General features: G+C 53.7%; 3 protein-coding genes across 4 annotated transcripts; 2 read left to right on the forward strand and 1 right to left on the reverse strand.

Annotated features, from left to right (window-relative positions):
* The first annotated feature begins 981 nt into the window (after window positions 1–981).
* Window positions 982–11,423, forward strand: PHTF1 (putative homeodomain transcription factor 1). 2 transcript variants are annotated; one of them, XM_059488155.1, is made up of 18 exons: window positions 982–1,064; window positions 1,129–1,185; window positions 1,270–1,339; window positions 1,958–2,116; window positions 2,453–2,612; window positions 2,897–3,022; window positions 3,819–3,978; window positions 4,812–4,994; window positions 5,074–5,151; window positions 6,322–6,531; window positions 6,859–6,987; window positions 7,412–7,684; window positions 8,180–8,311; window positions 8,432–8,518; window positions 8,618–8,773; window positions 9,157–9,252; window positions 9,805–9,930; window positions 10,270–11,423. In XM_059488155.1, the coding sequence occupies exons 1-18, from the start codon at window positions 1,026–1,028 to the stop codon at window positions 10,288–10,290; spliced, it is 2,262 nt and encodes a 753-aa protein (XP_059344138.1). In that variant the 5' UTR covers window positions 982–1,025; the 3' UTR covers window positions 10,291–11,423. The 2 variants fall into 2 exon arrangements, with proteins under 2 accessions (XP_059344138.1, XP_059344136.1); XM_059488153.1 differs by having other exon boundaries at window positions 1,026–1,064; window positions 1,129–1,339.
* On the reverse strand, window positions 10,954–12,667 carry LOC132083160 (collagen alpha-1(I) chain-like). Its single transcript, XM_059487727.1, has 2 exons — window positions 12,361–12,667; window positions 10,954–11,033 (listed from the first exon to the last, which is right to left on the reverse strand). Exons 1-2 carry the CDS (start codon window positions 12,665–12,667, stop codon window positions 10,954–10,956), a joined length of 387 nt encoding a protein of 128 aa, XP_059343710.1.
* TBC1D22B (TBC1 domain family member 22B) lies at window positions 12,600–24,209 on the forward strand. The gene is made up of 13 exons (XM_059488162.1): window positions 12,600–12,721; window positions 16,346–16,402; window positions 17,312–17,628; window positions 18,427–18,606; window positions 19,057–19,127; window positions 19,495–19,623; window positions 20,009–20,074; window positions 20,915–21,029; window positions 21,470–21,576; window positions 21,911–21,986; window positions 22,263–22,390; window positions 22,610–22,705; window positions 23,169–24,209. The coding sequence occupies exons 1-13, from the start codon at window positions 12,666–12,668 to the stop codon at window positions 23,295–23,297; spliced, it is 1,527 nt and encodes a 508-aa protein (XP_059344145.1). The 5' UTR covers window positions 12,600–12,665; the 3' UTR covers window positions 23,298–24,209.
* Window positions 24,210–24,589: the final 380 nt, after the last annotated feature.

The following is a 24,589-nucleotide window of genomic DNA, read 5'->3' on the forward strand; positions in this document are numbered from 1 at the left end:
AGCTGTCACTGACCAAGTGCTGTGAAACAGAACTGAGGCTTAGGCTGGGCTTTAATCAAGCGCTGGTGACTAAAACATCCCGGGGATAAAGTGGCTCAGCTGGGCTAGAAGTGGGCCAGCAAATGCAGGGTGAATTTGGTTTCCTCTCTTTTAGACAAGCTCCAGGTTCTGCTCCAGAAGGGGGGACACCACGAGGTGTCCCCAGGGCATCCTAAGGGACACTTTTCAGTGTCCCGCTGTGCCCTGCCAGGTTCCCTGCGTGGTACAGGTCAGGCAAATTGTCAGAGCTTTCCCCATGAGCTGAGTGCTGAACTCTGCAGTTCCCGCGGTGCGCTGAGGCTGGGCAGCCCTGAGGGCTGCGAGAGGAGCCGGGGCTCGTCCCCTGTCCCCCAGAGCCTCCTCTGTCCCCTCCTGAGGGCTCCGAGCAGTGCCAGGGCACCCCGGGCACCCACACACCGGCTTTTCCTGATTTCTCTGTACAACATGTAAAGATACCGACTCCTGTATTGCTGTTTCGTGATTTCATTTGATTTGATTGGCAGCTACGATTATTTTTTTCTGTGGTTTTAATTTATCTAAGGTCTCTGCCTCCAGAGGACGTGTACAATTGCCTGGACGACTGTTTGCTTTGTGCGGCCTTAGTGTATTTATTGACATTCGCGCGTGTGCGGGGCGGCCCGCGCCCCCCGCGCCCCCGGTAGCTGACTGTACACCAGTGTCAAACTGTTAAGCTATTTCTTTGTAAAATAGTCCGGCGGAATGCATAGAATTTTTTTCCTGTAAAGTATTTTTTTAATAAACAAAAGTCTGATTTTGTCCTTTACCCGCCTGGGCGCTTCTTTCCTTCACGGCTTGTGGGGGGGGGTCGGGGCGGCGCTCGGCGCTCGGCTGGCGCTGCCTGGGTGGGTGGGGAGGGGGGGCGGCAGGCGGAGCCAGTCGAGCGCCGGGCGGTTTCCAGGGTAACGGGAGCGGGGTCGGTGCCGGTACCGGGCCAGTGCCGGGGCCGCGCCGCTCCCGCCGCTCCCATGGCCTGTCACGATGCCATTTCATGGTACCAGAAGAAGGTGAGTGCGGCGCGGGGCGGGCTGGCGCGGGCCCGGCCGTGCCCTCAGCCTCCTCTCCCCTCAGATCGGGGCCTACGACCAGCAGATATGGGAGAAGGCCGTGGAGCAGACCCAGATGAAGGTACCGGTACCGGCGGCGGGGAGGGGGGGAGCGGGCCCCGCGCCCCTCGCCGCCGCTAACTCGGCCCCGTGTTCCGCCCCGCAGGGCTTCAAGAACAAGCCGAAGAAAAAGGGGCACATCCAGCCCGACCTGATCGACGTGGATCTGATCAGCGGTGAGCGGTGCTGGCTCTGTTCGCTCCCCTCGGGGACTGGGGTGGCACCAGGGAGCGCCTGGAGCTGGGTCAGAGCAGGGTTAGAGTGGATATCATGAAAGGTTCCTCCCCGGAGGGTGCTGGCACTACCCGGGCTCCGCAGGGAATGGGCACGGCACCCAGACTGCCAGAGCTGCGGGAGAACACCCCCAGGGATGCCCAGGGTGGGATTGCTGGGGGTCTGTGCAGAGACTTGGCCATCCCCGTGGGTCCCTTCCAGCTCAGGACATTCTGGTTCTGCAGGTGCACCCCAGCTTTGTGCGGCGTGGGGGAAGCAGAGCCTGCCCTGCTGCCAGGGGAGCCCCTGCCCGTGGGCACTGAAACGCTGAGAGCGGAGCAGGAGCAGCCCGGGGTGGCTCTGCAGGAGGGGCTGGGTGGGCAGGGAAGGGTCAGGGGCAGAGCTCTGGGAGAACACAAGGAGCTGCTGGGACTGTGTCACTTTGAACGGTGCCCAAAACTGGGCTGCTGTCACCCCCTGCTCAGCCCTGTGCAGGGCTGGGGCTGCCCAAAGGGGAACTCCAGCAAGGCAGCTCTTGTGATTCACAGTTAACGATGGCTCGTTTCCCCTTTAATTCCAAGGCTCTACCTTTGCCAAAGCCAAGCCCGAAATTCCCTGGACATCTCTGACGAGGAAGGGAATTGTGAGAGTGGTGTTTTTCCCCTTGTTCAGCCAGTGGTGGATACAGGTCACTTCCCAGCGCATTTTTATGTGGCTCTTGGTGCTCTACGTTATGCAAGGTGAGGGAACAGGCTGTGCCATAGGCCTCTCCTGCAAGGAATGTGACATCAAAGAATGTTTGGATGTGACTCCTGGGGAAATGGGTTAGGGGTGGGCCTGGCAGTGCTGGGGGAGGGGTTGGACTCAGAGGGTTTAGCCAAGCTTAGTGAGTCTGTGATTTTGTAGTCCATAATCTAAAGTGTGAGGATCTTGTCTGGAACCTGCTTAATGTGCATTTCACAGCGTGTGGCGCTAGCAATTGCAGAAATTAAATAATAATACAACAAAGCAGAGTAAAAACAAATAGTCGAGACAGACTCTCTAATTTTTGCCTTGGTGCCATTCCCCCTTTGCAGTCGTAGCAGTGGTGCTGTACTTCATGGTGCCTGCTGTGAGTGCCAGTGAGGTGATGGGACCGCTGTGCCTTATGCTGCTGCTGGGGACAGTGCACTGCCAGATCGTGTCCACGCAGGTGAACAGAGCTGCGGGCAGCAACGGGCTCAGCCGGCGCCGCAGGTCAGCACCAGCAGAGGGCCCTGGGTGGGGTCACAGCTGGGGCTGGGTCCAGCTTTCCTCCCTCGGGTTGCTGCAGCAAAGATTCCCTCCAGGTTTTGTCCCTTGTGCCTTTCCCCCTGACGTGCTGGGGGTATAGGCAGAATTTTTGTATCTGGAAGTCAGTGTTCTGCATAGCTTCAAAAAAACGGAATCCAAAAAGCTGCTCAAATCTCATTCAGATCTTTTTAAAAAGTCCTTAAAGTAGCTTCTTACACCAACTTCGTTCTCCTTGTCTTAAAACCCAGGAAGTTACGCAAGGCTGTGGGTGTGGATGGGAACAGTTGGTGCTCTCCTGACAGAGCCAGCAAGGAGGAGCAGTCTGGCTCTGCAACTCTGCTGACCAATCTATCCAGTCTGCTCTTCCAGAGGAGGTATGTGGTCCCTGCTGGGTTTGTGCTGCTCATGACACTGGGAGCAGTTTGGTACCTGGGCAATGAAGGCACAGCCTGTGCTGTCACTGACATCCCCACAGCCTGCCAGTCTTTAAAACTTTCATGATAATGTGGGAAGCTGATTCCTCAGGAATATTTAGTATGTCCTTATTAGATCATATAAAATTAGCCTGTATAAAATTAGATCATGTGAAACCAAGTGTTGGATGAGCTGCAGAATGTGGTGGAGTTTATTTTTATTTATCAGATAAGTGACCTTGTTTGAGTGAGTGCTCAGATTATATTGCTGTTTTAGGTGATTTCCAAAAGCAATTGTGCCTTCTGGTTTGGACAGTGTCTCACTTTGGCATCTTCCTTCTCTAAAAGTAACTCAAGGAAAAGGAGGAGAGATTGTATGGGATAATATTTCATTGTTTTCTCCTGTTTTCCCAGGTGAATTTCCTGGTGAGTTTCCAACTCACAGGTGCTTTCTCTTCATGAGGACTTTTTGTCTTGTGAATTGCTCTTATTTTTTGTAAAATAAAATAATGAAAAATTTCCCCTTGATTTAAAAGTTTTAGAATACTATTAGAGTTACAAAAGACATGTTGAGTGAGGGTGAAGCAGATATAAATCTTTTTAACATACTGAGCATACAAAGCCTCTCAGCCAAAGAAAATGATTTATCCCTTAGGTATCTTGTTTGATGCTGCACCTGTGACAAGGGAAGACCAGATTGTTTTACCCCAAAGAGTTTTTCCCTGACAAAAGCATTTAATTGTATTTTGTCTCCTAGGAATAGAAGAGTAAAGCTGGTAGCTGAGAAATGGACTGAGACAGAAAGTGCTGTGAGTGCTACGGGTGATGGCATCAAAGCCAGACAGGCCAGATCTGAGCACAGGCTGCTGCACTCCAAAGAGAAAAGTAAACTTTCTGATGGGGAGAGGAGCCATCAGGTACTGCCAGGGGAGATCCTCTGAAATCACACTTTCAGTGTGTTCTTTGTGTGCCAGAAGTGGGTGGGTATTTAACTGCATGGTTTGGTCTAATACAAGATATTCCCTCCTTCTGCTCATGTTTGCCTGCATTAACCTAGAAACCCCTTTCTGCCTCTCACTGAGCAGCTGAAAAGGTGCTGTACTTTCTTTCCATCATCAAGAATAGAATTCCAGAGTAGTTTGGGTTGGAAGGAGTCTTAAAGCTCATTCCACCCCCTGCCATGGGTAGGGACACCTTCCACCTTCTCTCCTTGAGGAAAGAGAAGGAGCTAAAGCATTGTGACCTCTGTTGAAAGCTTTGAAACATAAAGATTTTGGGAATTACTCTTGAGTTTCCCCTGGGCCAGTGGTGTGTCCAGTTGAAGAACATGGATTCTGTCATACTGTGCCATCCCACCTCCTCTCTGTGAAGCATTTTGGACAGGGGCAGAGCTCAGTGTAGGGGCACAGCCCAGGATTTTGGGTTTGTTACCCCCCAGCTCGTAGATACATCTGGGATTAAGCTGCTGGTAAGGCACAGCCAAGAGCTGCTGCTGCATCCTCCTCTTGCTGCCCTTTCCCCAGCTCCAAATCCACCCACCCAAAATTCTCTCTCATTAACTCTGGGACAAGACAAGAGCAGGGGGAATGAGTTAAAACCTGAAGTCTCTGATGCCAGCAGAGTTCTGGCTCTGTGGGGATCACGTGCTGCCTCTGCAGGCATTGAGGGCTGTGCCAGGGGGCAGCTATGCCCCTGAGCCTTTGATGGGGCTCAGGCTGGCCCTTGGTGTGGCCTTGGCTGTGCATTTCAGGAGGATGGCACCAACAGGGACGGTGTTTCTGACGAGCTGTCGAGCGAGGAGGATGCCGAGGATGCCGAGGCCGCGGCACAGCGGCTCCTGCTGCGCCCCAGCATGGAGGGGGCTTCCAGTGACAACAGCTACGAGGAGAAGAAGAGGAGGCCTCTGGTTTCTCTCAACCAGGCTGTCTCACAGGTACCCAGCTGGGATTAGTGCTGTTCTGCACACTTTGTTTTGCTGTGGATAATGAGTGGGTTTCCTTTGGTCTTGGCAGGTCAAGCAAGCCCTGAAAGCTGCCAGAGACTCTGACAGTGTTGTGGAGTCTGAGCTGGAATCCACATTGTACAGGCAGGTATGGATATAAAGTCAGGAGAGGGAGCTTTCCCAGGCCTGGCAGGGGTCACAGAACCAGAGAAAGGGGTGGGCTGGAAGGGACCTTAAAGCTCATCTCATTCCAACCCCCTCCATCAGAGCAGACAGTTATGAAATGGTTGTGCTTCAGAATCCTCCCTTCCATCCCTGCTGCTTGGCAGCCTTGTAAACCTTTACAGTGTTCACATTGTGCTGCTTTGTTAAACAAAGCACAAACAAACAAATAACTAACTCTGCTGGCAGCAAAGGACAGTCCAAGCTGTCTCTAATTGCTCCTGCAATTGCTGCAATTGCTCTTGTGGTTGGGAGGCAGTGCTGTGCTTGCAGCTTTTAAGCTAATAAATTTTGATTTTAAAATCACAGACTATCCTGACTTGGAAGTGACCCATAAGGATCAGGTCCAACTCCTGTAATGAAGGAATAAATCTATTATGTGAGAATATACTCAGTCACCTCATTACTTTGCTTTTACCTGAAAACAAAATATAAATACGTGAATATCAAGTTATAAATATGGAGATATATAAATTAATACAAAATATAAATAAGATATTAAAACAGATTATGCAAAACACATTAAAAAGGACATTTTTTCATTAAAATGAGTATGTCAGTTTTTATTTTGCAGGTTGGGAATGGATGTAGGGAATTAATGGGCTCTGTGTGGTATTTATATTATATATATTATATATATATAATTATTTATATTATATTATATTATATTATATTATATTATATTATATTATATTATATTATATTATACTATATTATATTATATTCATATTATAATTTTACATTTATCTATATCTATATCTATACATCTAGATAGATAGATAGATAGAGAGATAGAGAGATAGATAGAGAGATAGATAGATAGATAGATAGATAGATAGATAGATAGATAGATATGTCTGCATTTCTGGTATAGAAATGCTTTTTCCCCAAACATTGTCTTAAACCATTTCCACCGTGTGGGTGCAACTGGGAGCACTCAAAGCTGGGGCAGAAGGAGGATGAGGATGAGGATGAGGATGAGGATGAGGATGAGGATGAGGATGAGGATGAGGATGAGGATGAGGATGAGGATGAGGATGAGGGGAGGTGCTGGCTGCACAAACCAGCTGGGGCAGTGACCTGTGCCGTGCTGCAGGACCCCAGGGCATGCCTGAGCGCGGCGCCGCGGAGCTGCGGCGGGAGCCGGCGGGACTCGGAGAGCACCCGGCAGGACTCGGAGACCGAGGACATGCTGTGGGACGATCTCCTGCACGGCCCCGAGTGCCGCTCCTCGGGCACCAGCGACAGCGAGGAGCGCTCCCGCAGGGACTCCCGCAGGGACCCCAAGGAGGACGTGTTCCAGCAGGTTGGTGATGTCCATCCAGGAGCTGGGGGTGCTTTTCCTCTTCCCCGTCTTCCCAAACACGAGTGGCACACGGGGATGCTGTTGGTATAAGGTGGGCAGCCTGGGTGAAGCCAGAGTCACACTGGAAATCTGAAATTATATCAGTGATTCATGATTGATGAATCTATCTCTCTATCCCTCCCCTCTTCAGGGCTGCTTATCCCAAAACAAAATATTCAACCCAAAATGGAATTTCCCCCTCAATCCAAATGTGTTCTAGGCAAAGGTGTTACTTACAGCAGGACAGAAAGAGCTGAGCCAGCTTTTGCACTCCTCTCTCTTTTCTAGAACCATCTGTTTTGGCTGCAGAATACCAGCCCAGCGTCTGCCAAAGTGAGTGCTCTGATCTGGGAAGGGAATGACTGCAAGAAGGTGGACATGTCTGTGCTGGAGATCAGTGGCATTATCATGAGCAGGGTAAGGGGGCTGTGTGGCATTGCAGCCTCTCCCTCACACTTCAGGAAACAACCACCAAAACCCCTGGAAACAGCTACGCATACAAATATTAGGGACAGTGGGAAACTCATCCCTCCACAGCTTCAAAGATGGTTGTCCCACGTGTTCTTACTGAAAAATTGTCTAACCCTCAATTTAAGAGGTCTCTTGAAGACTGCCAAGTGCTGATTATCACTGATTGTCTCTGCAGGGTGCTGAAAGTGGGGGGTTGATTATTTGGCTGATTGGTTTTGGGTTTGGACTGAAATGATGGGATTATTTTAGTCTCTGTCCTGTGAAGGGAAGGGGAATTGACTGCTTGTCTGAATTGGTGCTACCACAACAACAGGCCTTTTCCCTGGTGCAAACCCCAGGTAATCACCCCTTTTTTATTCCTGCTTGCCAGGTTAATGCCCACCAGCAAGGAGTGGGGTATCAAATGCTGGGAAACATCATCACCATCGGATTGGCCTTCCTGCCATTCCTCTACAGACTGTTCCGCACGGATAACCTGGAGCAGCTCTGCTCCATCTCTCTGATGGAGCTTCTGCACATCTTCTGTGGAGCCCCTGTCAGCACCCCTGTGCTCATCCTGGCTGCCATCAACTTCTTGGAAAGGCTGTGCTTGACCTGGATGTTTTTCTTCATGATGTGTGTTGCTGAGAGAACCTACAAGCAGGTGGGTTTGAAGGTGCTGGTGCCTTTCAGGAACCTGGAGAGCAGGAATAAAAATGGGATGAGGACCTTAAAGCTCATCTCACCCCAGCCCTTGCCAAGGTCAGGGAGGGGAGTCTGGGAAGGTTCTTATTGATCAGTCACAAATTATACCAATCAATACCATTCCTGACTCCTTACCTGTCCCCAAGGTTTGCTGCCCAGAGCAGCTGTGGCTGCCCCATCCCTGGAAGTCTTCAAGGCCAGGTTGGACAGGGCTTGGAGCAACCTGGGAGAGTGGAAGGTGTCCCTGCCATGGCAAGGGCTGGAAAAGGAGCTTTAAGGTCCCTCCCAATACAAACCAATCTGGAATTCTATGGAAACAACTGCTGCTACAGGGGTTGAGCACTCAGGTCTCATGCTGAGCCTCCCCAGTGACCCTTTTTGCCAGGTGCCACTGAGAATCCCAAGCAGTCTGTTCTGTTTTACACTAATTTATGGTTCTGGTTTTACCTTGCAGAGGTTTTTGTTTGCCAAGCTCTTCAGTCACATCACATCTGCTCGGAAAGCCAGGAAATATGAAATCCCTCACTTCAGGCTCAAGAAGGTGGAGAACATCAAGATCTGGTTATCCCTTCGCTCCTACCTGAAGGTGAGTCCTGATCTGGGGTTTGGTTATTGCAGAGGGGATGACAGTGACAATGCCAGCTGTTTGTGGTGAGTTTTGCCTGCACACCACACCCAGCCCTGACCCTGTTCCTTGTTCCTGCAGAGACGAGGCCCCCAGAGGTCTGTGGATGTTGTGGTGTCCTCAGTCTTTTTACTGGCCCTTTCAATTGCTTTTATCTGCTGTGCCCAGGTGAGATTTTAACCTTTGTGGTTTATGAGGGAGCAAGGGCAGTGTTTGTGCACCAAGAACAGTCAGTGACATTTGGTGCTTTGTTTTCTCCCCACACAGGTTCTTAAGGGCCACAAAACCTTTCTGAGTGCAGCTTACAACTGGGAGTTCCTGATGTGGGAGGCAGCACTGCTCCTCTTCCTGCTACGTCTGGCATCTCTGGGCTCTGAGACCAACAAGAAATACAGCAACATTTCCATCCTGCTCACTGAGCAGGTAATTCCCTTCAGCTTGTTCTCCCCTGGGCTTTGTGCTTTGTTTGGATATAATTCTTGTATTTCAAACCAGCTTAAATACTGGAATCAAAGTTTAAAATGTAGAGATGCACCCTTGTGTTGGCCAGAAGGCAACAAAGCACTGGTCAGCATGGGGGGGATGAGCTGGTCCTGTTGGGCCAGACTCAAACTCCAAAGTTCTGGATTATTTTGGTCTCTGGATTAATGTGTGTTAACCAAAACAATTGGAAAAGATTGATGTTATCAGTGCTAAATTCACTATCTCAGGAGTGACAGCAGACTGCAAAATTGGCTCCAGTTTAGTTAGGAACCATTTGGGGCTGGTGCTGGAATATCAACCCTGGCCTGTGGTGTCTGTCACAGATAAACCTGTACCTGAAGATGGAGAAGAAGCCAAACAAGAAGGAGCAGCTGTCTCTGGTGAACAATGTGCTGAAACTGTCCACAAAGCTGCTGAAGGTGAGAGGCTCTGCCTGGATGTTTGGGTTTCTGGCAGCAGAAAGGAGTTATGGCAGTGCATGGGGCCCTGCCCTTGGCTCTCTGAGTTAGTGCTCACAGAGGGGATTTTTCAGTGCTGCTGCAGCTGTGACAGGAGAGGGAGCAGCACAAGGCCAGTGTGGGTAATTGGTGCTGGGAACTCCTGATGAGCAGTGGTTTAGCTGAGAGGAGAGGCTGGGGTGAGCACAGCTTCTCCTCACTGCTCCAGTCTCATTTTCCTGCAGCAGCTCTGATGCTCCTCAGTGCCAGCGGCAGGGAGGGGTTTGGGAAGGAGTGAGCAGAGTCTGGGAGTCCCCACATTGGGCTGGGTGATTCTGCAGCCTGGAGTGTCAGCTCTGGGGTTGCTGCAGAACCTTGGATTCAGCAGGAGATGTCTGTGGAATACTGGAAATTCAATCTAAGAAAGGACACAGAGGCAGCCCAGTCTGTGGGAGTGCCAGTGCTAAGCTAAAAGTCAGAGGATGAATTGTCTGTACTGGGGAGTGCTAATGGAGCCTTGTCCTGTCCCTGCAGGAGCTGGATAGTCCATTCAGGCTGTATGGACTGACCATGAACCCACTGATCTACAACATCACACGGGTTGTCATCCTCTCTGCTGTCTCGGGAGTGATCAGTGACCTGCTGGGATTCAACATCAGAGTGAGTGTCCCTGTCCCAGGCAGCAGGACAGCTCTGGGGACACCTCTGGGGTCACAGCCCCGAGAGAACCTGGGTTTGCACTGGGAACCAGACCCCAGAACCTGCTGGGTGTGTCCCCACCTCCCTGGGCCAGGTTTGGGGGGAAGGACAGGGCTCACTTCAGTTTCAGTTCCTGCAGGTGAAGCTGTGAGGATCCAGGGTTCCTCCCTTTATCCTCCTGTGGCTTACCCTGAAACTGGAGCTCACTGAGCAGAGCAGGATGGGCAGGACACGCAGAATGTTACTTGGGGGTGAAACCATTCCTGTTAGACCCAAACTCCCTTTCTTGTCTCTTTGCAGTTATGGAAAATTAAACCATGAACTGGCAGAACATCAGCCCTGGGCATCTCCACCAGCCACCAGAGAAGAGAACCAGCAGAAAGAAGAAAACTGACAGAAATCTGTAATTCCAATCTTTAAACAGATTCCCAGTGTGTGCATCAGAAGTTTTCTTTCTGCTTTACTGCTCTACAAGACCCAGAGTGAACTGGTCTCATCGGTGGTGCCATCCCATGGCATGCACAGAAAAACTGGATTGGTGGGGCCGAAAGCTGGCAGCTGGCACTGAACCAGCAGGAGCTGTGTGGGACATCAGACACCAAAGCCATACAAGAGCTGCAGTGGGGGACACCAGTGGCTGTGCCTGCGGCCGTGGTTCTGTAAAACCTGGGCCTGGGCACGTGGCAAGGAGGGACTGAGCCCTCCTGGCCCAGTCAGCCTTGCTGGGGCTGCACTGGAATGTTCCAGGTTGGGAATGTTTGCTGCACTGAGCCGGCTGTGCTGAAGAGCTTTTCTGACCTGAAAGCTCTGTGTGCTCAAGGCTTTGCCTCCCTCCTGAAGCACCCCAGGATGCCCCAGGTGAATTCCCCTTCCCTGCTGCCCATCCAGCAGCACCCAAACCCTGTGGGGGCTTGTGCTGCGCAGAAATCATTGAGGACAGTGGGTACAGGAGAAAAACCTCTCAACACACCACAGGCAAAGGGTTCATGAGCTGGAGAACGCTTTGCCACATCTGTTCCCTGGAATACTCAGCTCCATCCTGTCCTGCTCCATGGTGGGAGCAGCTGGGGAGGAATTCTGGGGGGAAAAACCAGCTTTGACAAAGACTTCCTCAGGTTCATGTTCAGAAAGGTCATGGAGAGCAGGAAACCATTTGAAGGCTTCTGTAACATTTCCTTCACTGGCTCCAATGGCTTCTATTTATTAGTAGTGAAAAGAGCAAAAACTGAGGAATTCTCATTCCTTCACAGGAGGGTGAAATGGCAGAAGAATTTTTGGTAGTAAATTGTTTACAGCTATTTTATGTGCAAGGAGAAGTTGTGAGATGTGAAAGGAGGTGACATTTTTATATAGCAAAATGTGCAAATAAACCTGCAGGACAAGCACTTCATCATTGCCAACGGTTTCTACAGCACCTGATGATTTTTATACCATGTTTTAAACATGTTACTGGAATGGAGGGTCAAGGAAACATCCAATAATAAATTGCATTTGTTTTCCAGAACAGCAGCATGTTTGTGGGTAAAACCTGGCTCACAGCCCTGAAAGGCAACCAAGAGCCTGGGTTAGTGCAGAACATGAACTGGAGCTGGGTTTTAAGATCTGTGTAGAAATGAAGAGTGATTTGCAGGTGTGTCCCCAGTCAGAAGCTCAGGAGCCTGAGTGAAGTGCTGGGCAATGGGTAAATATTTACAGCCAGCACATCCATGCATTGTGGGGCAGTCCAGGGCCACGTGGATGCAGGAAGCACAGAAGAAGCTTTAGGGAGGGGAAATCCCACCCTGACTTGTCGTTCAGGTTTTCACTCTTCCAATGACATTCTATTTTATACATGTATTTGTGTTTGTTTTTCATTTATTTTTGCTCTTTTTTTTGCAGTTCTATTTGCTGCAGGTGTTTGGTATTTGCTATAGGGTGGCAGTAGGAAAATATTTTATCCCCTAATTTGCATATACAATATAATATTTGCATAATTACTCATTAATAATTATTCTTCAGTGCTCCATATGGGAGTAAGTGGGGTGGAGAATAATAGTAATAATATGAGAGGTGTTACTCCAATCCGGAGCACTATTTATGGGCTTTATGCACTATAAATAAAAAGAAGACAAATAGTAGCGTCTGGTGCAGAAAATGCCACGCTGCCTAGACGCAATTTTTAATTTATTTAATTTATTTAATTCTAAAAGTCTGAACAGTTCCTGTGTCAGACCGAAGCAGCCACTTCACCGGACCTAAAACGCCCTACGACGGGCGAGCAGGATCCAGGGCGGGGCTGAAACCGCGCCGCGAATTCCCTGGAAAAGCAGAAATCCCAAAATCCCAGAAAATGTCATTCATTCAGCCCCCCCCCCCCCCCCGGCAGGAGCCGGGTGGTGCCGCCCCGCGTACCCCCCGCGTCCCCCATGGTATCTCCCGCCCCTCCAGCGCTGCAGGCCCCGCCCCTGAGAACGTCACGGCCGCGCCCGCCTGCGATTGGCGGATCCGCGACTCCTCGCGCGCAGCGGCCAATGGCGGCGCTGGGCCCGCCCGGAGCCAAGATGGCGGCGCCGCGGGCTGCGGGCGGGCGGGCCTGAGGCGGCTGCGGGGGCCGCGCCTTGCTCCGCGCCCCGCGCCGCGCCGGGGGCCGGCCGGCCGGGGGTCCCCGCTCCCCGCCCGGGGCTGGCCGGCCCGCCGCGCCCGCCCCGCCCTCCGCCATGGCGGCCGAGAGCGGCAGGCAGTTCTGGAAGCGGAGCGCCAAGCTGCCCGGCAGGTGAGCCCCGGGAAGGGGTGCGAGGGCCGCGCCCCCCGCGCTCCGGCGGGGAAGGGGCGGTGACCCGGCCGGGATCGGGGCTGAGGGCACCCCGGTGAGGCTCGGGGGTGCCCGCAGGATCTGTCCCGGCCGCGGGGCTGAGCTGGCTGGGGTTCCTCCCTGCAATAGGGGGTGCCGGGGCCCCCCAGGCTGCGGGACGGGGATTTTGCTGTGGAAGGTTCGGTGTGAGGGGCACAAGGGCAGGGTCAGAGCTGCTCCCGCACCTGTGGGACCAGGCGGGCGCTGTGGGGGCTGCGGGGACCCCTGTGTGCCCCATGGCGGGCAGGGTGAGGTGCCATGGAGGCCTCTTGGGGCTGTGCTCAGAGCCGGGGTTGGGCCGCGTTCCTTTCCACAGATACTGAGAAATCTCATCCTTCCCAAGTCCTGAGAGGTGTCGCCTTGGCTGGCAGCAGCCCTGTCCCAGAGGGGTGTCCCCGCCGAGGCATTCCCCTCTCTGTGTGGGATGTCGCTCCTGCTCGAGGGGAAGGACCGTGGGGGCTCTGCTCGTACCTCCCCTGCCTCAGTTCCTCCGGCTGTGATGCCCTGGTTCCTCTCAGGGATGGTAGAGACAAGTGAAATGTGTGATGGACATGGTGTTTAGGAAGAAGAGGCTGGTGCTGATGAAGGAGAGGCTCCCTACACCGCCTTGGGAGCAAGGCTGACATGGAAAAGGGCATCAGCCTCTCTCTGGAGGCTTCTCAAGTCCTTTTCCTGCCTGCTGCTCCTCACTTCTGCTCTCATTTGCCTTATCTGAACCCTGCCCTTTGCCTCCTGGGGTATGGGTGCAATCTGAAATGCTTAGTTGGTTTTAAATCCTGCTGGGCCAGTTAAATATCTCTTTCTAAAGTGTTTTCACTCGTGTGCTTGTCACTGTGCAGCTCCTTCAGGTTGGCTGGACAATCCCTGTCTGTGTGAGCAGAGGGAGAGCAGGGAGCTCTCTGTTCCTCCTCTGCTGCCCCTGTGGGAGGACACTCCTGTGCTTTCCCTGGGTTATTTCCCAGCTGCTCCTGCCTCTTACCCGAAGGTGTCAGCCCTGCTCTCAGCTGGAGGTCATGGACAGCACCTCTCTTCTCCTTTTGGTGATTTCTGAGCTTTTCCTTGGAGGCCCAAACCAGGTGAACCGGTCTGGCAGCCGGGCCTGCCCCAGCCGCTGTGCAGGGGGAAGGTTTTGGCAGAGCTCTGCCCTTCTCCTGCCTGGCAGATATCCTGCACAGGAGCCTTGTTCCTCCCCAGTGCTGCCTGGTTCCAGGGACAGGCACCCACAGCTCCTCAGCCTGACCCCAGGCTGGAGGTGGGATGTCCTGCACCCATGGTCACCAGGCACCAACCTCCCTTTCTGCTTTTAGTCTGAGCTTTGAGAGACCCTCCTGTGCAGATTCTTGGCTCTCTCCTTTCTTTCCCCTGACAATCTGGCAGAGAGAGGCTTTGTAGGGACTTGGATACTGTGTTAGCTTCCTTTTCCATGACACTCTGCATTTGGTCACTTAGCTGTATTAGCTTTTATTTGCTAATAAAGTGTAATAGCCTTTGGTCCCTGTAGATTTAGGGGGGATTTTAGGTGGAAGTTTAGAAGTGGTAAATGCTGTTGTGTTTTTCCAGTGCTGTCTTGTGGTTTTTCGCACTGGCAATTCTCTGCCTGGTAATTTTCTAGGGATGTGTTAGCTGAGTGCTCTGGCATGTTGTCCTCTGTGGTGTGTTGTTTATTCCCTGCTCTTTAGAGAGATGGGCAGCCAGGGTCTGCTGGGGTTATTGAAATGCTGTTTTTAAAGGGGAGGAACATCCTTAAATGTGTTGTGTGTCCAGAGGGGCAGTGCTGTTTCATGGCTCTGCTCTGCTGCAGGGTCAATAACCACACCCTGTGATGGTCCTGGAGGTGTCACACAGGGAGCACAGCCATTGTCCCTCACACCATTGGTCACTGAGCATCCAGGGAACAGGAAATGCCTGTCCCAAGGAGATTAAACTGGGACAGAACTGGGGACTCATCCAGTCAGGCTGGGAGCACAGCTTGAGGTTCTTGTTGGGGAGCGTCTGGCTTGTGAGACTTCAGAAAGAGCTGTGTGCAGGTGGGACCCTCTGCCATTGTATCAAACACTGATTCAGAACCCCAGGAAAGAGTTTCCTCCCTCCCCCGGCACTGGCTGCTCTCCCCTCCTCTCCTTCACTGGTCTTGTGAACTCCAGGCCTTCCACTGAACCAGAGCAGTTCCCCTGGCAGGCAGGAGGAGCCTTGGCTGGATATCCTGGGACTCTGAGCTTGGTTCTGGGCACGGGAGAGGCTCTGCTGGCTCCTGTCCTGCCACAGTCACTGGGAAGCAATGCTGACCTGGGGGCCTTGTTCTTCTCACTCCCCATCATCTCTTTGCTATGTCCACCCATGGAGGTGCCTCTGCTGAATTGCAGCCCTGACTTGCAGGTGCTCATTGCTCATCACACTCTGTCCTGGGCTTAATCCTCGATGGATGAACCCAGGGAGGACTCCAGCCACGAGGGACACCCCCTGCAGTGCTGAGCCCACCCTGGCTGGGCTGCTCCCCCCGATCTCTCTGTGCTCTGGTTGTTTCCAGCCTCTCCCTGGCTCTCTGCATCCCTCCCCTGCCAGCTGGACCTGTTGCTTTTGCATCCTCAGCTTGTTCCCAGCTGCAGCAGGCTGCCATCCCTCCCCTCCATGGCTGGGCCTGCTGCTTTTACTGCCGGGCACCATCTGCAGCTCCTGGAAACCAGGCCAGCTCTATTGACCCAAGAGAAGCCTGTTCCTTGTGTGGCAGCTCTGAAAGGGCCTTTGTCTGTGCCATGGCATTGCAGGACTTGTTTTCCAGAGGTTGTTTCCCAGGGTGGGGTGGCTGTGAGTAGTTCCTCCAATGCAGGTGATAAGTCAGGATCCCTGTCTCACCTCCAGAGGCTGTAAGAACAGCCATGAGCATGGTTTTAGTAGCTCCTCTCTGAGGTGATGCTGCCCTTGTAGGGCCTGGAGCCCTCAGGCTCCTTGTCCCATGAGTCCCAAGGAAGCAGGGACCAAGATGTGGTGACTCATTTTAGGCCACATAGGAAGTAATTGATTAAACCAGGATTTGGACTCAAGTCAAACCACGTATTGTTACCAGGAATTCCTTCTCCGTGGCATTGGCTGTGATCCTGAGAGCCAGCATGGGCTTCAAAGCCTCGAGTGCATTTATGGAGGAGCCCCAGTGTCACTGCCTGGGGTCCTTCCCTGCCCCACAGAGCCTGGGAGGGTGAGCTCCCCAAACTGGAGAAGAGAACAAATGTCAGTGTGTGCAGCAGAGACACCTGGACGTGTGGAGTGAGCTGGTGGTGCAGGAAGGAGCAGAGCTCAAATCCCAGCTGAGGCTGGACCAGGCCTAAGAGTTTAAACAAGGCTTCTCTTTGCTACTGCAAAGAACAAATCTTCATCTGCATGTGGCACTATGGATCTAAGGCTTGTAACTTAGAAGGTTTTTGAAGCTGCTTTTAGGCTTCTGTTCAGCTCCTGATAGCAGGCAGGAAGCATGACCTCAGTTTAGGCTGAGATTATTTGCAGGACCTCTTTTTACAGCATCTTGGATTTTTTCTTTCCCCCTTCCTGCAGCATTCAGCCTGTCTATGGGGCACAGCATCCTCCACTGGACTCCCGGCTCACCAAGAAGTAAGTGTGTGTCTCCTGGAGCTGCAGCCAGCAGGCCTGGCAGCTCTGCAGTGCCTGGAGGTCTCCAGCATCCCTGGCACTGTGATACTGCAACAGAGGAGGACAGCAGTGCAAGGGGTGTGGTGCTGCCTTGAGCTCTGTGAAAGCTTGCAGGGAGAGCTTATCTGCTGCTGCCCTCAATGGCCAGAAATCCATACAGTAACACCCACATCAAAGGAAACAGATTTCTTTTAGCAGTGTCTGATCCTTCTGCTCCTCTTTGGAGCTGGAGGAATTAATGAAAGGGAGGTAAAGCTGCCCAGCAGCTTCAAGGCTCTGGAGAGCTGCAGCAGGAAAAGGCAGAATTCCTGGTCTGAACTGCCTCCTTGTCCCTGGCCCGTGCTGGGTAGTGGGGAAAGTTCCCTGCTGCAGGTGGTGGACTTTGGCTCCTCTAGCTAAAGAGTAAATTCCTTCTGTGCCTGAGGAAAGACCCAGGCTGCTCTGGGAACAACTGCAGCTGTTTTGGGAGGGCCCATGGAAGGAGACCTGCTCTGTGTGCCTCTGACATGCCTCTCTCCAGGCTGTAAGACCTTTTTTGGGTGTTAATCTTCCTGTTTTGTGTAGGGTGGGGGAAGGCAGAGCTGGAGGAATTGTACCTGTCTCCCGTTCGCCCTTCTGAGCCAGGCAGGCTGGCACCTGTCCAGCTGTGTGCTGCCACTGTGGCCTCAGAGACTGCTGTGACAGCAGCCTGTGACAGCCACTGCTGAGAGCAGGCAGCCCAGAGAGACTGAACATCTTCCCTAGGTCTGGGAGGCGGAACAGGGAACCTGGGAAAAGGGATTGGCTGATGGCAGCGAGGGCGTGGGGAAAGGAAAGGGGAAAGTAAAAAGGATCCCACGGCAGGGCTCTGATCCTGCTCTCTGCTCACAGCTTCATCAAGGACCGCTCCAAGGCCGGGCTGCCCATGAAGAGCAAGAAGGCCTCCAGCTTCCACGAGTTTGCCCGCAGCACCAGCGACGCCTGGGACATCGGCGATGACGAAGATGAGGACTTCTCCTCCTCCTCCTCCTCGTCCTCTTTGCAAACTCTGAACTCTAAAGTGGCCAAGGCCACGGCAGCGCAGGTTCTGGAGAACCACAGCAAGCTGCGGGCCAAGCCCGAGCGGTGCCAGCCGGCCCTCGGGGACCTGCCCACCAACTGCAAGGTCATCAAGTCCAGCAGCGAGGCCCAGCTCTCCAGGAGCTCTGGTAAGAAACATCCTCAGGAGCAGCCTCCTGCTCCAGTGCTCTCTTGCTTGGCCGCTGAGCTCAACTGCTCATTGCTACTCCCAGTGTGGGCAAGAGGCTGTGACACAGCCCGTAAGCACAACAGAAGCTTTTTCTTCCTTTTGGTATCCTGTACTCCAAGGAGACCCTTTCAGAGGCCTGGTTTAATGCTTGTGTCCTCAGCTGCTCAGTGTCTGCCCCAGAGTATTCCATGTTCTGGGTGCTAAGTCAGTGTTGAGATCTGTTAAGTTCTTGCTGGGACTTGCTCACTGTTTGCTTCCCAGTGCTTTGGTGTGCTGCTCTTAGCAAAGGTCTCGGTGAGGTCATGTTGACACAGGGAACTGGGCAGCAGCAGCCCCTGCTCACTGCCTTGCCTGCCTGTGCAGTGAGAGTACCTCAGGAGGTGGCACTGGCAGCCCGTCAGCTCCTCTCTCTGCACTGGCAATGAGCTTGGTTGGTGTTTGGATCTGGTGAACAGAGCAGATCTAAATGTTAGTTCTGCATTGTCTCCTGTGTCCTACCCACGTGTGGAGAGAAGTCTGATCCACTTGCAGCCAGGTGTTTGGATGCAGGAGGAAGGAGGGGAGGCAGAAATGGGGGTAAGTGGTGGAAGAGGCTCCACAGATGCCTGGGAATTGTTGATCCATTGGAGTGGGCCAGCAATGCTGTTCTGAGGGATAGAAGGGTGAAATCTGCAGTGTCTGACCGTGGCTGTGGGGTGAGCTGGGGTTGGGGAGGTGGCACCTCCGTGCCCAGCTCAGTGCCTCTGGTCCTTGCTAGAGGAGTCCTGTGTGCGGAGCCCCCTGCAGAAGCAGCAGTCCCTGCCCCTCCGGCCCGTCATTCCCCTCGTGGCTCGGATCTCTGACCAAAACGCCTCCGGGGCTCCCCCTATGACCGTGCGGGAGAAAACGCGCCTGGAGAAGTTCCGGCAGCTCCTCTCCAGCCACAACACCGACCTGGGTGAGTGGGGCACGCTGAGGGTGGGCAGGGCAGGGCAGAAGGGCTGCTGCCTGCATCAGGTCTGCTTCAGGTGGAAGCAATCACTGCCTGCAGTTGTACCAGATGGGTGTTTGCAGGAATCGCCCTGCTGGCAGATGGTGGTGTCCTCCAGCCCCTCCCTGTCTGTCCCTAATCATTCTCCATCTTGCACATGATGGTTGGGATCTCTGGGGGCTGTCTCTGCATGAGAACTGAGGTCCTGGCACATTGGTGACCCCGAGCTGGGCTGAAATCACCTCTGCTCCCCTTGCAGCAGACCCACATCCCCAGTCATTGCCAGTGTGGGAGCCTTCCTGGAGGCTCATTGTCTCCAGAGCCTGCAGGAGCAGACTGGGCTTTCCTCTCCTTCTAGGTGTAGTGGTGCTGGACGTGCCTAGGATCTAATCCATTGCCACCACTGTCCGTTTGCAGATGAGCTGAGGAAGTGCAGCTGGCCCGGTGTGCCCCGAGAGGTGCGGCCTGTGACGTGGAGACTGCTGTCAGTGAGTACCAGAGCCTGGCAGGGCTGTGCCACCCCTCAGGGACAGTGCTCCTGCCCTGCCTGTGTCCCACAGCTTTGCTCGTGTGTTCAGTGCCCAGCCTCCAGGTGAGCTGTAGGGGTTTGGTCAGGGAGTGCCATTGATGCATCCTCTGGAGCTCAGAGCCCGGGCTGGTGTGGGCACTGCCTGCTTCACTCCCTTTAGATGAAGCTGGGTTACTCCAAGCTCAGGGGCTAGGAAGGCCAAATTCCATCGAAGCTCTTTCCCCAGCTCCTGAGCTGTGTGCCTGGTGTTGGTGCACAGCTGGCAGGGCTTCAGGGTGCTGAGGAGGGAGAGGAGGCTGTGCCCTGAGCTGAGTTCTCCCAATCAGGGTTACCTCCCCGCCAACTCGGAGCGCCGCAAGCTGACCCTGCAGAGGAAGAGGGAGGAGTACTTCGGCTTCATCCAGCAGTACTACGACTCCCGCAACGAGGAGCACCACCAGGACACCTACAGACAGGTGGGAGCCTCCTCCTGCCCTCCTGCTTGGGGACAGCCCTGTCCTCCCTCCTGCTGCTGCTTGTCCCCATGGCTGGGGTCATGCCAGGACTTGCTCTGGCTGTAGATAGGAGGAGTCTTCTCTCTGGGGAAAAGGCTCCATGGTTCTGTCCTTAAGCTTTTCCTAAATTGATCTAACTTATTTCAGCTCTGAACTACCTGCCTGCACCTAAGCAGAGCAGACTGCAGATGATTTTCTCAGTGCAGCTGTCATCTGTAGCCCTCACTGTGCCTGTCAGCTCTTGCCTGGGGGAGCACTCATGGTGGATTCCCCTCTGTTAACCTGTGACAAGTTACTGTGCCCCTGGAAAGCACAGCTGGTGTGCGTAACCCCCCTTCTTTTCCAGATCCACATTGACATTCCAAGGACCAACCCACTCATTCCCCTCTTCCAGCAGCCCCTCGTGCAGGAGGTAAGGGGGGGGTGAAGCTCCAGCCCTGCACTGCCATGGGATGTGTGTGTGAAGTGGGGCCAGCACTGCTCCTAGGGAGTTAACTCTGTGGGGAAACTTCCCTGCCTGACAGCTCCTGATGCAAATACCTCCTGGAACTGTCTGGTCTTGTCCCACGTTTCTGAAAGATATCAAACTTGGAGCTTGGGTGTTATGAGATGATCTCTGCTTTGGCAAGATGTAGCCAAGAGCTGGTAAAAAACCTGAAGCTTTTGAGACAAATTGAAGGCATTTGAACCAGAACACAGGATAGTTCTGTTTTGCTTCAAAACCTCTCTTATGGGAGCAAGCTGGGCAGGGATGGGTTCAAGAGGTGGCCAGGAGGTGTGGGCACCTGTCCTCTCTGGAAACAGGCTCAGTGTGTGTGTGTGGTGTGTCAGAGCATGGTGTCCAGGGGGTTGGGGCAGTCTGGGAATGTTGGTAGCTGTGAGGGAGGCTGCCCTGTTGGGAAGTATCCTGCTCTGTGGTGATACCTCATATTCCCACCTAATGTTTAGCCAAGGAGGCTGCTCTGCCCTGTCCTGTGGACATTAAGCTGTCTGGGTATTGAACAGTTGAGTCTGCATTTCTTCAGGCAGAGGTTTTGATGAGGAGCCTGGACTGCCTTGGCTGGCCTGCATGTGGGATCTGTGCATGACACAGAGTCTCTCCTAGGGCTTCTATGCTTCTAACATTACCTTACTGCTACAGAAAAGCCTGTCAGTGCATGCTCTGCACTCCCTGAGCTCAGCAGTTATGCTTTTCTGCCTTCCCTTCGTGCATGGCTAATGCAGGTTCCTGCTTTCCCTGGTTCTTCCCCAGATTTTTGAGAGAATCCTGTTTATCTGGGCCATTCGCCACCCAGCCAGCGGCTATGTGCAGGGCATCAATGACCTGGTCACCCCCTTCTTTGTTGTGTTCCTCTCTGAGCACGTTGGTAAGTGACAATTGCTGCTCTGAGCACTCCCGACTGGGATTTGAAGTGGTGTGAAATGCTGGCATGAGGAGAACTTGCTCTGCTGAAGAAGAGGATGATGTGCTCTTCCTTCAGAGTGCTGGGCCTGGCTGGAGTAGTATTTTCACCTCTTGCTGTATCTCTGCTCCCTGGCTGCTTGCCAGGATTTCTGAGCCTCTGAAATTGGAAATGGGCCAGCTTAGCCCTGTTATTTGATCTGGTGTAGTGGTGTGACAGCAGCGTGGTGGATGCTCTCCTCCCAGGGAGAAAAGGGAGGGAACTGCTGGGTCAGCCAAGCCAGGAGGGCCAGACCTGTATCTCCTACCTTAGAGAGTGTTGCAGTGCCTCCTGCAAAGCTTTGGCCTGATAAAGCCCCACCATGTCCCCCATCTCCCTGATGCTCTTCCCTCTCTGTTTTGCAGAGGAGGATGTGGAAAACTTTGATGTGACAAACCTGTCCCAGGATGTGTTACGGAGCATCGAGGCTGACAGCTTTTGGTGCATGAGCAAGCTGCTGGATGGGATTCAGGTGAGCCTCTGGGGCCACAGGAATTCCTGTGTTTGTCTCCTCTCCCTGGCTGGGTGAGTATTCTGCATGCTGCAGCATTTAGGGAGGTTTTGCTCCTTCAGTGACTTTAGTTTCTCCACTGAATCTGTTAATCTGTGAAATCCTGGGGAGGTGGGTGCTGTGGCTGTCCAGATGGGCCCATCCTGACCAGGAACTCACAGCAGGCACAGTCCTGGTGCTCAAGAGCCCTGGCTCCTTGGCTCATGATAATCTCATCCCGACTGTCCAGCTGCTGATCTGGGTTTGGTCATTTCTAGCTGTTGTTCAAGCTGCTGACTCAGAGCCTCTCTCACAGGACAATTACACCTTTGCACAGCCAGGGATCCAGAAGAAGGTGAAAGCCCTGGAGGAGCTGGTCAGCCGGATCGATGGTAGGTGACACGGGAGTCTGGTCAGCTTTGTCACAGCAGAGGGAGAGGCCTCCTTTGGGACAGCTCTCAGGGCAGGGGTGGACACTTCCTACAACACTCACGGAACCAGAGCAGGGCAGAGTCAGCCAGAATCCCCCTGGTGACAGCACAGGGTGGGGAGAGAAGGAATTTGGGAGAAAAAAGGTCTCAGGCTGAAAGTGTGTGAAAGGCACTGTGCTGTGAGCAGGAGCTGGGGCACTGTGAGCCCAGGTGTGTAAGTGAAATGTGCTGTTTCAGAGCAGGTACATAATCACTTTAGGAAGTACGAGGTCGAGTACCTGCAGTTTGCCTTTCGCTGGATGAACAACCTGCTGATGAGGGAGCTGCCCCTGCGCTGCACCATCCGCCTCTGGGACACCTACCAGGTATGCAGGCTCCCCCGAGCTCCCTCCTGCCTTGTCACTGGCACCGGTGGCCCTGTCCCCTCGGGCACAGAGCTCTCCTGGCACCAGCTGAGGGAAACAAAGCAGAGTGGCCCAGGATGTTCACAGCCAGCTGGGTGATGGGTGGCCCAGTAGGATATCTGTGTCTGGGGGTTGTTCTCCAGCTGAGCTGCAGTTCACCCAGAGTTTTGCTGTCCACAGTCAGAGCCAGAAGGATTCTCCCATTTCCACCTGTACGTCTGTGCTGCCTTCTTGATCAAGTGGCGGAAGGAGATCCTGGATGAGGAAGACTTCCAAGTAAGACCCTGAGGATGGGGGTGAATCCCTGGGGAAGTAGAGGGGAGGGAATTGCTGTGGTTGGGAGCCCAGTGTGGACATAGACAGCTGTCAGAGCTGGCTCCAAGATCATCTGGTCTCAGGAGCTTTGCCTGGAAGTAACTTTAGCCTTGGTGATAAGGACAGAGAACGGAGCTGTTGGAGGGTTCAAACATCCCATTCCAGCTCTCATCCCAGTTTGCCCTCCTGTGTCCAGCTGTAACCCTGTAACAGCACCCTTATTCCAAGTGGCTTGGGGTGCTTCACTGGTTCAGATCTAGACCCAAACACATCTTTATGTTGTCCCTGAGCCTTTCAGACCTGCAAGTGTGGTGAGCAAAAGTTCCTGAGCGCTGCTGCCACTGCTCAGGCCAGCCCCGAGCCTGCACTGGATCTGTGTGCTCTGCCTTCAGCCTCTCAAACTCAGCATCTTCCCCTCTTGCAGGGCCTTTTGATGTTGCTACAGAACCTGCCCACGATACACTGGGGTAACGAAGAGATTGGGCTGCTGCTGGCTGAAGCCTACAGACTCAAGTACATGTTTGCAGATGCCCCAAACCATTACCGCCGATAGGAGCCCACACCGGCTCCTCTCTGCCGTGCCCGCCCCTCGTCCTGGCCCGATCTGATCACTGTGGCATTTTTGTCATCCCAACTCCTCGGACACTCCGGCCAGCAGCTGCTCTTTGCTGTACAAAGCTCACCTGAACTCTTGTCTTAACTCTGAACGTGTGCCTGTCTGCCACTCCACGCGCCTGGATGTGCCATTTTGAGGACTCTCAGTATTTCACTCCGTGCTGGTGGCTCACGCCAGGAAGGGAGGCTGCGAGGGGCTGAGAGAGAACATGGGGGAAGCTTTACAGAGAAACTGAGCCAGAGACCAAGCCCTCCTGTGCTCTCCACTCCCTGTCCTGGGCTCGTCTGGCTGGGACCACGTCAGCTTTGCTGCCTCCCGTTGCCCCGCACCACCTGCCCCATCTGCTCCCTCCTCTCTTCTGCCACCGTTTGCGCCAAGTCCCAGATGAAAATGCCTTATCAGAGACCTGCCTGGCCGCAGAATCCTTCCCCACCAGGGTGCCAGGGCAAGAAGTTTCTCTCAGGGCCTCCCTTCGCTCCGAGGGGCCAGAGACCCCCCCCAAGCACTTTGTGGGTTCACAAGAGAGTCCCTCGTGCCTGCCCTCCCTCCTCGTGTCCATCCTCTTGGCCTACCTCTCCCCAGGGCAGCAGGGCAGGCACGGCAGGGCCACGAGCACTCCATCCCCACACACCTGCAGTGACGTGTGCCAGCCTGGTGAACTCTTGGTCACTGATGTTCTGTGAGTACAGCCCCATGCAGCCGTGGGGAAGGCACAGAGGGGGTGCTGGTAGGGGAGCAACATCTCTCAAAAACCTCCTGACAAGGTCCCCACTCCTCCGAGACGTTCTGTGTATATTGTGTTCTTGTGTATATGGGTCAAAGATGTACAATATATGTCTTTTCTTTGTAGCAGATTTTATATTTATAACATGAACCCCTCGTTCTCCCCATCCTCTCCACGCCTGAGAAGGATGCCTGGCTGTGGTGTTGCAGGGTTTTGACCCCCTCTGCAGTGCTGGCTCTGCCCACGGTGTGACACAAACACATCTCAGGGCTGGGGCAGCGGAGTTGTGGGAGCTCCCAGCAGAAGCAGGGGAGAGCTGCTGGAGCCCCAGGGCTGCAGGGCTGGCAGTGCCAGGGCTGCACTGCAGGGAGGAGCAGCCCTGGAAGCAGCAGTGGCTGTGCCCAGCAGCCAGGGCAGCTCTCCCTGCTGTGCCCACACCCTCCCTGGGGCAGGCCCTGCCATGGGTGCTGTTACCTCCAGCAGCTGGGGATGCTTCCAGGGCCAT

This window comes from Ammospiza nelsoni, chromosome 23, assembly GCF_027579445.1.
Source record: "Ammospiza nelsoni isolate bAmmNel1 chromosome 23, bAmmNel1.pri, whole genome shotgun sequence".
In the NCBI taxonomy this organism is placed as follows: domain Eukaryota; kingdom Metazoa; phylum Chordata; class Aves; order Passeriformes; family Passerellidae; genus Ammospiza; species Ammospiza nelsoni.